General features: G+C 40.2%; 2 protein-coding genes across 2 annotated transcripts; one reads left to right on the top strand and one right to left on the bottom strand.

Moving 5' to 3' along the window:
• Positions 1 to 383: 383 nt before the first annotated feature.
• On the bottom strand, positions 384 to 4,455 carry LOC128426923 (transmembrane protein 26). The gene is made up of 6 exons (XM_053413989.1): positions 4,211 to 4,455; positions 3,949 to 4,045; positions 3,791 to 3,862; positions 1,629 to 1,828; positions 1,281 to 1,360; positions 384 to 676 (listed from the first exon to the last, which is right to left on the bottom strand). The coding sequence occupies exons 1-6, from the start codon at positions 4,396 to 4,398 to the stop codon at positions 426 to 428; spliced, it is 888 nt and encodes a 295-aa protein (XP_053269964.1). The 5' UTR covers positions 4,399 to 4,455; the 3' UTR covers positions 384 to 425.
• A 2,514-nt stretch (positions 4,456 to 6,969) lies between these two features.
• On the top strand, positions 6,970 to 9,940 carry cabcoco1 (ciliary associated calcium binding coiled-coil 1). The gene is made up of 7 exons (XM_053414304.1): positions 6,970 to 7,084; positions 7,159 to 7,247; positions 8,222 to 8,391; positions 8,487 to 8,631; positions 9,146 to 9,218; positions 9,294 to 9,435; positions 9,561 to 9,940. The coding sequence occupies exons 1-6, from the start codon at positions 7,019 to 7,021 to the stop codon at positions 9,393 to 9,395; spliced, it is 645 nt and encodes a 214-aa protein (XP_053270279.1). The 5' UTR covers positions 6,970 to 7,018; the 3' UTR covers positions 9,396 to 9,435; positions 9,561 to 9,940.
• The last annotated feature ends 958 nt before the right edge of the window (positions 9,941 to 10,898 follow it).

The raw sequence follows: 10,898 nt of genomic DNA, 5'->3' as shown, positions 1-10,898 counted from the left end.
CTATCCAGCTCACTTTGACATCAAATTAAACTTCCTCGGTTTGAAGTGTATGAGAATAGCAATGACAGAGACAAAGACACTACAATATGAAGATCTCCCTGAAACCTCCCTGGAAGCTGCAGGTTGATCTGAATGATGATGCAGTCTGATTTAAACCATGTAGGGGATTCATGTTGTAACACTTACACAGGTTACTGCTTGGTTGGCTTCGGAACGGGTCAATACATTTAAACCTTGAGTAAACCTGTTGAGTTATCGACCACAAGTAGTGCTTTGGAGTACTGTTTTCAATGAGTTTCACCATATTCGACTAATCAACAGCTGGCAGCGTTAACATCATAAGAAACACGATGTACCATCAAAGACGGGGAAGAAGACCAGTGTTAAGGAGCCATTGTGAATGTTTAATGAGAAAGAAAAGACACTCAGGGGCTCTTGACATAGAAAAGGACAGAAAGCCGGTAGATGTTCAGAATGACAACCAGGAAGTTCTTAATGGCGAAGAAGATCAGCATCTGGTGGATCACATTGAAGTAGATCATGACAGTGAGGCGGACCACCAGGAAAGGCCCGTCCTGGATAAACAAAGCTTCCACCGTGCTCCAAACCTCAGTCCTGATGTGGGAGAACCGAGAGGACGCAGGTTCTGAGAGGTCTTCTGAGGGGGCAGGCAAGACTGTTGAACAGAGGAGAAACTATGTTGACACCAGCTCCTGTAGTTAAGATGTATTCTGCAATATTCCATTTGAGAAATATCAATAAACATAATAAAAGTTGCTTTAAGGTAGGAATCCTCCTTCTTGGAAGTATTTGCTAATCTAAACACACACAAAGCAGGGTCTCTAAAGTAAAAGTTTCGACTGGGGGGGCAAGCTCAGATTTTGACCTGAAACCCTGCGAAGGTATATAGTTAAGTTGAGTTAGACTCTGGTCCGATTTTCAGATTCACCACCTCAAACATGTCACTTCCAACACTTACTGAACATTATAATAATGTGTAGGGGTGGAGGAGGTCAGTTACGTATGGTGGGGCTCGGGCAAGAAGGGATTTATAGGTGAGGAGGAGGAGTTTGTAGATGATTTAGGCCTTGATCTGGAGCCAGTGAAGGTGAATGAGGGTCGCGGTGATGGGCTGTCAGGGCTTAGTGTGGGTGAGAACCCTGGAGGCAGAGTTCAGCACATACGACACCGGACAGGACAAGGAGTTGTTACACATACCTATTGACCTGCAGAATATCTAATTCTGTTTCAGAAAATGCTTATGCAGTTACTCATGGTACCAGAGAGATGCAGGGGAAACTGCAGCATGCTCCACGACCACACAGCTAGAATGATGTAGACCATGGCTGGACTGCTGTCCCTGTGTCACACACAAACACACTCTTTCATGAGATAACAAATTAAACATAACAAAATCCTTCTTTCCTTTGCAATCAGATCTTAACTTTACTAAAAATACCAATACTCCAGTGTAGAAATATAAATATAGTTCTCCCTAAATATTAGTGGGGTGAAAGCATCTGAAAATGAAAATACTTAAGTAAAGTATGTTTAAATTGTATTTAAGTATTTGAGTAAATGTACTCAGCTACTGTCCATCCCTCCCCATCCGGCACCCTGTGACTCACTTGATGTCAGACAGTGATTCAGAGGTGAACTCCAATATGTCGGCCGCCGTGCCCACAAAGATGAGCAGTAACTGGGAGAGCTGGTCTCTAGTCACTTCTGCAGCCGCTGGCAGCAGCCATTTCCCCACGATCAGTAAGATGAGCAGGGCCTGGTGTAAGGCCAGGATCCAGTCGTTGGCACACAGTGAGGGCAGGGGGAGCTGTGTGTGTACAAATGACAGAAGTCATAAAACAAGATGAAATGTTTGAGAGGCCCAGTCTGTTATAGTGAAGAAGATTTCCCCTCCCTTTCCTTCTAAATGGAAACTTGTGAGCTCATGGTTACACTGTGAGAACTCATGCATATGTTTGGTGTTCAAGGAGGATATTGATGTATCTGCTGGTGTCTTAAAGTCGTTGGTGCTACCAATTTAGCAGGCTCAAGGCTAGCAAGCTGGGAAAAGGCATAATGTTGACGTAAAAAAAAAAAAGAGGAAAATGCTGAAATATTAACATTTTCCCCACTCATATAATAAAGTTCTAAAGACAAACTAAATTCTACTAAATATACAATATATTTACTTTCCATCCAAGAGAAATTAAGTTATAAGGCGTCAACTTTATCTGATAATGTGAGGAAACACTTCACTACTCATGAGCTCTTTCATAAAGTTCAGACGAACAAAGTCATAAACATTACATTACATCACATTAAACAACACAAGAGAGTGGGTGTGTGGGGGATGGGGGTCAAGTGGACTCTATTCATGAACAGATGGAAACATGACCCCATTTGAAGGCAGCATTAGGCCCAGCCACCTCTCCAGTCTTCCCTCAGCACAGAACTATGGCCAATTAAACTCTAACATTCTTTACTGACGTTTTCTCTGCGCTCAATGGAACTCTATGAATCACAATTGTCCCTGAATCACAGTGGTCCCACCTGTCTGTTTCTGTGCCTGCCTGTTTGGATCTCTGTTTGTCTGCCCTGTCATGCCGTCTCCAGTGGGCCTCGCCTGTCCCTCACTGCAGTTCTGATTATCCAGGCCTTCAACTCAAGTGCCCTTCAACTCAAGTTGAAATAATACAACTTAAAATGCTATTTGTCTCTGTGTTCTGCTCTCTGGTTCCTAAAGTAACTGACCTGAACACAGTCTGGCTCAACATGGCCCTACTACATGTAGTACAGAGTACATCTTCTAATTCACTCAGACAATGCCTTTAAAATATCATCAATAAAAGTTGTTAAAAGACCAATTCTTCTCTCCCTCTTTAGGTGGAACGGAGAGCCAGTGATGTCACTGCACAGGTCTCCTCATCTGATTGCTTCAGTTAATCAATGCGCTACTTATTCTATTCAGAACAGATACAGCTTATGTACAAAATATTTACACTGTATCTTTATATGCGATAATCTGAAGCGTTGATATGTTTTCTGATCTGTCATCAGCAAGACAGCACAGTTTGACACCATCTTCCTCTACTGAGCTGAATGTTAAAACCTGTTTATAACAGAATTTACTGGAATAAGTATGCAATAACTTTTCTTGGAAAGATACCTATAATGATTGTACATTTTAGTTAAAGTACTGTTAGTATATCGTCTGGAAAACATGGTAAAAACATAGAGCATATTTCACTGTGCCACAGCCTTGTTGTTTTCAGCTTGTAGTTGTTTATGTTAAGGGCGGACCGTTCCATTAAAAGTAGAAGTCTCTATGAATGTGCTCAGGTTATAAGGGTGGAAAACACCAACAGCCTTATAACAGCCTCCTTGACTGAACTAACTGTGGGCAGTATAGGAGTCCCAGTGTCTACATGTGTGAGACCATGGAAAAGCAAATGTGCAGCAAAAACAAAGACATGTATCAGTCAGTTACTGACTAATAATTTTTATATTTGACATTCTCATAACTGATATTATAATAATTAGGAATACAGAAGTGATTGCATGCATTTATGTAGAGCACTTTTACACTAACTGTCTGCTGATGTATGTATATATTGTAGTAGTAGTATCATAACTACTGGTAATTATTAACACATTGATAACACAGCTGGAGTATTGTCATTCATTTGAAAAGATTATTAGGCAAAACTTAGAAAGACAAGTTAAAAGATTAGGTTTGCATATTTTACTGTCAATGAGCATCAATACATATATGTATAATCTTGTTACCTACCTTGAATTCCTCACTGTCATTGCTCCAGAGTCTGAAAAGACTACTGAGCGCCGTTGAGTTCAGTTTGTCACACTAGAACAAGAAGTTGATATTTTAGTGGACACAGTCACATGGCATGAAGCGGAAAAGAAGAAGATCATACAGAACACGGATGTTACCCTTGAGTCAGTGGCTTTGTTCTCCTGATGGTGAAGCTCTAAAATCCATAACGATGGTACAATACTGATGAGGAAGAGGAGGATAGCTGGAGAAAACCTGGAGGGAAATAAGACATCACTAGACACTTATTGTTACAACTTCCCTTCCCTTTACAAAAAGCCAATCACTTTCCAGAAAACTATTATTAATATGGTCTATGTGTATATTAATGAATTATATAACAATAGCCTTTATTAATAATGAACAGGACTACATTTATACCATTTGTAATCAATTCCACTCCTTCTCCTCAGGGTCAGGATCATCTCTGCCACCAGAGGCAGGTAGAGGATGGTAAGGAACCAGTAGAGTCTATTGTCCTTCACCAGCACCACCCTCGCCACGCCAATGAGAGAGATGAGGATAAAAAGAGACCTGGTCACCACAGCAAGGATCGAGTTGAAGAACATGATGCCAAGCTCGAAGTTTGGGAAGCACAAGCAGCGGAGGAACTGTGCTGCAGGGGACAGAGGAGTTACTGTATATGTGAAAGGTCTGAGCGGATTCCGTGTTACAGAGGGGGAGGTGGAGCAGGCGCACGCCTCCAGCAACCTGCTGCACTTCTGTTTTTTCTGCTTGAGGTGCTCGGCCCGTCTTGATAATATGAGGAAGATGCCTACAGATGTGCAGTTGTATCTTATGTACTTTGAATCACTGTGTTATGTACAACTAAAACTCTTAGGGTCTTGCTGCTTTTAAGTTATATTCCTAAAGAAAAAATGATGAATAGATCCCTTCTCATGGGACTTGATTTCGGTACAGCTGTGCCTGGAGCAGTGGCGGATTCAGATATGGTTCCCCCATGGTGCCAACTTATCAGGAACAGCACGGGGAGCATGCACATAAAGTAAAAAGTTACATTCACACCATCAGCCATCTAACACTCTTTGGCACGTCATGTCAATGTTACATTGTCACTGTGTGGTTAACCATGTTGCACTGCTCCTTCGTTCTATTTTGTGAGTTAGGCAAGTCAACCACAGGTCTCACCACTGAAAGCTTGAGGTGGGGGGAGGAGTGGAGCGGAGGATGTAGTTGTCAGCAACCTTAGGCACTATTGGAATGCGGCGCAATAATCACTGGCACACAGGCGATTTCCTAATATTTCACATCTGACATGTTCCAGCCACAAGAACATGTCAGATGTGTTGCATCATTGCCTGAAGTGGCCCATCATCTATCCGTACGCTATCTGGGAAGGAGGTCAACGCTAATACTGGTCAGTGTTGTTTGCAGAATGAGTCCTGTAGTAAATAAAACACAAGTGCAGGTAAAAGTGTAAAAACAAAAGGGTAGTCTCCCCACCTTTATTCAAAACTACAGGCTGGAAGCAGCTGAACTACAGGAGACAGTGTTCACAGCAGGTGAGATGGCCAGGGACACTTATTCAATTTAATTTTAATTGTATAGCACCAAATCATAATATACATTATCTCAAGGCATCCTCAGAGAGAGGAAAGAAAGACCAAGAACAGTTGTGCTTCATCGGGCTTCAGCTTTGACTAGTTATAATGAAAAAAATGAGAGTATAAAGATGTAATTACCCCTTTGATTCACAAGCAATGCAAACCCCTTCTAATGTACAACATGGGTAAAAAAAAATCCCTGTATTAATTTCCTTTGTTATTTCCTGCATGGCTGGGTGTTTCCTTGCTACATTCTTTTAAAGCTAATTCTTCCTTCTTTATTTAGGAGAAAGCCCCTATGATGTTATCAAAGATGAGTCTTATATGTCAAAGGAGCCTTCTGTTTTGAGAAGAGCTGGATTCGAAGACACTCACACAACTCCGGCTTGATCCTGTGGAGCAAAGTCTAGGTCCTCACCATCAGAGATTTCATACTAAGAATCAAGACCAAGTCTTGCCTCTTCATTTTCCTCATCCTGTTCTTCATAAAGCATCTTTATGAAAAAAAACCTAACCGTAAGTCTGAAATAATTGCAACCAGACATTCCCTCTGGATAAAAAAATCAAAAGCATATTTTAAAATGCATATCAATCAGTCTATTTAGTATATACTGTAATACTTTGAATTTTATTTAGTTGATCTAGCTATGTTAGCTTGCCAGAAAAGAAGCTAGCTAGCTGATAGCTGTTTAAAATGAATGGTGGGTGTTCGGCAGTGAACACATACTGTAATTCGTTTGTAAAGTATGAAAGGAAAACGTAAAATAATGATAATGGTAATCACAAACAAGATGTTTATTTACAATATTAAATGAAAGTACATTTATGTAAAAAATATAGCATGTTGTTCATCAGAAGGTTAGTGATAGAAAAACGTTTTTTATTCAAAAAGTAACAAAGTAAAAATTGTATTAAGTATTTGTAATGATCGAAAACAGGTTGATTGGGGAATACCTGAAATATTGAATGATGAAATTCATTCACTGCAAAGATATAGAAAATAAGAACTGAGCCGGGTCACGTTTGACCCATGTTGTGTATCAAAGGGTTAATGATAGCAACAACAATTCGTATAATAGTAATGCTGCATTAATGCTTACCAAGTTACATTCATATAATTTATGTAGGAAAAATAAACGTCAAAAAAATTTGATGATAGGTCATATTGATACAACTCAGTTTGGATCCTTTTTTAGTAATTGCATTCTCTATATTGGTTAATGATTAATAAATAAAAAATTGGGGTCAAGGGTTGTTCTTCAGCTTCTGAAAACAACTAAATTGTTTAAAACACAGAGGTAGATTCAAGGTGCTGTACAGGGACAGTAAAGAAAAACACAGAGGCAGAATTTAAAGAAAATAATTGTTAAGTAACAATAAGATATTAAATAGATAGATAAATCTGTATGAACATTTTTATAAATTTTCGTTTATAATACAAATACAAATGCAAAACAGCTTAGTTAGAGGCACTTGTGACAAATAAGTTTTCAACCTGGTTAAGGACATTAGAAAAAGCAGACCGGAAACACAATGATTGCACCTTCAAAATAAAAGCAAGGGGTAGTTGCGAGTAGAACTTCGTTTTGATTGGGGTGTTGCTACGGCAACCACAAGTGTCAACATGTCGGGTGGAGCGACTCGTCGTGAAAAGAAGGAGCCGGTGAAGGTGGAGGAGAGTGAGCCGCAGGTAAACAGAGGAAGTGTTTGTTGTGTTTGTGTCGTCTTTATCCGACGGTAACGCTCTGTGTTGTGTGTTGGAAGAGAACGGCCCCAGCGTTTCTCCTGTGGGACAAGCCGCCTCATCTCAGGACTGTGGAGCTGCAGCGGAGGAGCGCGGCCGAGCTGGAGGCGTGAGTTACCCCGAGTATCCCGAGTATCTAAATATCCCAGAGTATCCCTGAATATATGAGTATGACTGAGTATCCCCCAAATCTGCACCCCACAGCAACCAGGATTTCATTGCAACTGTTGTGCACATAACACAGTCTTGAAGTTTATAGGTCATGTTTTGGGAAAAATGTCTAACTTTACAGTGTTCAAGAGAGCTCAACGCACTGCAAATTGAGAAAACACACGCTGCAGAAAGTAACAACGCATGCAAATACAGAAACGAGCTGCAAATAGCGAAAAACAACAATAGAAATGTTTCCAGGGGACACAAAAAAGTGATGGACCTGGCTGTAGGTCAATGCTGTGTGAGGTCCTCTCACCACCAACAAGTAGCAGACTTCAGTAACTTCACATTGATCTGCAGCCAGACTAATCACTTTTTTGTGTCCCTTTGTTGTTTTCTTTGCAATTTGCCGCACATTACTGTATTGGCATATGTTTGCCACCGTCTAACTGGGTTTCCTGAAAACTGCTGACTGCTGCTTGTACATGCGTTTCAATAGCATTCCACCCATATCTAATATACAATATACGATACATAATATCTAATACATGATATATAATATATTAGTCACATTGTTGTTAACTCTTTCATCTATATGGGGATCCTGTAAGAACCAGGACAGTCTTTCTAACATTGACTCTGTGGACATTAAGACCACTACCACACTGTCCATCTGTCCAACACTGACTCTGTGGACATCACTGACATATTGTCAGTCTTTTCCCTGCAAGGACCAAATATTAACCACAGTAAACCCAGCAAGTCTTTGTGAAGACATTTTATTTTCCAACTTGAAGGTGTAACAAGTCCTCCTTGATACAGCCGGGAAAAACAATCCTAAGAGAGAAATGCTGGCCTCGTTCATTATTTATAATTTTTGACCCAGTGCGTTCATCAGCATTAAAGTGGTTCACTGTGTAAATACTCCAGGGAACTGAAGGAGATCCTGGGCTTGAGGAACCATCAGACATGTATGAGGGAAGCTGCCCTGCTGGATTATTTCGTCTGTGGTTTCTGGTGGACTAAAGAGAAGAAGTTCAGCCCCACACAGACCTCCTTCACTACAGCTGTGCTACACATGCTGATTGACAACATAAGAGGTAAGACATCTACTTACCTACATATCCCTCCCTCCATCCATCCATCTATCCATCATTCAGAATGAGAATCAGTGTGTTCTCTCATCATACCCTAGTGAAACAGATGGGTCTGCTGGAGAACTTGATGGAGTTTGCTAAGGCTTTGGCTCCTGCATGCCAGTGTTGGATTTCAGGTGGAGAAACAACTTCACTTCTGGACAGAAAAGAAGCCAAAGAGTTCATAAATTACATCACAATAAGGTACAGGAAGATCCTAACACAATCGTGTATCGGGAAGACATATCTATATACTGTATGTTCCAAGCTTGTCTATGCACGACAGAGATAGATAAATTAAGAATAAATAAAGGCATGAATTATGACTCAATAATATACAAACATTAAATGATATATGATATGCTGGATCTCAGTTCAACAAACCTAAATATGTGCTGGAATACTTAAGCACAGTTAATTAACCGAGTTGCTTTCCACGACTACAAACCCCAGAGTCAACCCACTACTCCCACTCCTTTAAGTTCATTTTGACGAGGAATATAATTTACAACTGTTCCATCCATCCATCCATCGTATAAATACTGCTTATCCGTCAAGGGTCTTGGGGGTGGGGGGTGGGGGATGGGGCTGGAGCCAATCCCGGCTGACATTAGGCAGACAATGTATTGTGGTTTCATTGTATAACTGATCCCTTAGGCAGTATTGTTTTAATAATGATAAAAGGGCTGCTGTTGAACTTGTGTTGTCTTGGCTGCAGTTTGTTTCAGAAGTACCGACTGTATGAGCTAGTGCTGACCACACCCAGAGAGGAGTTACTGGTGGGCCTGGAGGTAAGGCAGCTTTGACCCTGTGTGATTCTGTCTCTGTGTGCCTTTAAGTAACATTTTAAAGATGCTGTGTTCCAGAGGACCATTGAGGTGTTCAATTGGCAGGGCATTCTCAACCCATTGGAGGAAGGCACCTCCTCTCTTCTACCTGAAGTGACAACCCATGTGTCTCTCCCATAAAAATTAACGGTTGTCTTCAGTTTTACTTCACAGACACTGGGTAAGACAAGATAGATGTAGTGAGGTAGACCCGTTCTCCCTTCACAGTTAATGGGATGCCTGTTTATAAAAAAAGGTAATAAAGTAATTTATCATACTTATGCTCTCCTTGGCTTGTCCACCCAGGAAATGTCAAACCCACCCAGGAAGATTCAGACCCACCGAGGAAGAGCGTCTCAGGAAGATTCCGACCCAGCAATGTTGGACTTCATTAATTGAATGCAGCAATTTCAAGTCTGTAAATAATGTATGAGCTTATTTCAAACGTATAATTTTTTTTAATAGTTTGGTATTTTTGGTTTAGCCAACATGTATAGGTATTTCGGTAGGCTGCCGATGTAGCTTTGCAATGACGTAACTTTTAACTGCAACTAAAACTCAAGAAAATATAATGAAATAAATCCTTGAATGCAAAAATAGACTGTATGAACAAACCAACTCAGTCAATGTAAATCTGGCGTCATTTCTGTCTCTGAGCACAAATATTAAACCAGATATTGAGTCAACGGGAAAAACTGTACTTCTTGACATATTGCCCTGGAGTTTTAATTGTGAACTATACGGTGGGTGAAGAGCTGCACTCCAGGTCCTGAGTGCTTTCAGCTTTCCACTCTGCAGGATTTGTGAGTAAAACGTCTGTTTTTAGCCTTGCCACAGATTGCCCGTGTGCATCCACTCCAGCCTTTCTCCCAATGCTTCTGTGGTGATAATAATCACTACATGTTTTATTTAAAACGCTTTTATCAGGGCAGAATCTCTACATGGAATAAAAGCTCTAACATGAAAATCGGGGGGTTCCTGTGAGAATAGCAATAAAGTGGCGATGGACATTTTTCAACTTTTATTCTCAGCGACACCCAATGCTCGCTGACCAACCATTAGCCAACAAGAATAAAATGTTCTATTCAGAACAGAGGAGTGCTCATGACACATAAAAAGACAAAACAAACTTTTTATGGTAAATGTTCTGTATTTTATAAAGTGCTTTTCTATTGTTGATGACCACTCTAAGCACTCTCCAGGTTTTTTGCCATTCACACACACATTCATTCACATAGTTTCCTAATATAAAGTCAATATACTGTGTGCTCCGTGCAGATCTTTTTTATAAACAGTCTAGGAATCAGAGTCGAGTTAGAACACTTTGCGTTTATTCTAAATATTTTATAATCATGTAATGTTTTTCATTGATTGAAATTTTTGTTAATGCACACCAACCAAACAACACCAAATTTGACATTGCACTACCCACTAAGAATACACATAAATAAAATGACTTGCAAGATGTGTTCCGTATACAGATAGATTGTGATAAAAGTAGGTAGATAACCATTTAATGCTTCTTCAGATCATGTCCAATTTGTTAGCAGTTGGAGCAAATGACAAAAAACACTGAACCTTGTTATTTTAAAAATAATGCAGCGCTACTGTCTTCCTCAGGATGAACATACAGACTTCCATGTT

This window comes from Pleuronectes platessa, chromosome 21, assembly GCF_947347685.1.
Source record: "Pleuronectes platessa chromosome 21, fPlePla1.1, whole genome shotgun sequence".
In the NCBI taxonomy this organism is placed as follows: Eukaryota; Metazoa; Chordata; class Actinopteri; order Pleuronectiformes; family Pleuronectidae; genus Pleuronectes; species Pleuronectes platessa.
Note: the sequence above shows the minus strand (reverse complement) of the source record. Positions and strands in the feature narration are given on the sequence as shown.

Excerpts from the sequence above, each read along its gene's own strand:
- LOC128426923 (XM_053413989.1), bottom strand. The coding sequence starts at position 4,398 with ATGTTCTTCAACTCGATCCTTGCTGTGGTGACCAGGTCTCTTTTTATC. Across the intron at positions 1,829-3,790 it reads ATGACAGTGAGGAATTCAAG|CTCCCCCTGCCCTCACTGTG; the intron begins GTAGGTAACAAG and ends GTACACACACAG. Across the intron at positions 677-1,280 it reads GTTTCCCCTGCATCTCTCTG|TCTTGCCTGCCCCCTCAGAA; the intron begins GTACCATGAGTA and ends TCTGTTCAACAG.
- cabcoco1 (XM_053414304.1), top strand. The coding sequence starts at position 7,019 with ATGTCGGGTGGAGCGACTCGTCGTGAAAAGAAGGAGCCGGTGAAGGTG. Across the intron at positions 8,632-9,145 it reads ATAAATTACATCACAATAAG|TTTGTTTCAGAAGTACCGAC; the intron begins GTACAGGAAGAT and ends TCTTGGCTGCAG. Across the intron at positions 9,219-9,293 it reads AGTTACTGGTGGGCCTGGAG|AGGACCATTGAGGTGTTCAA; the intron begins GTAAGGCAGCTT and ends GCTGTGTTCCAG.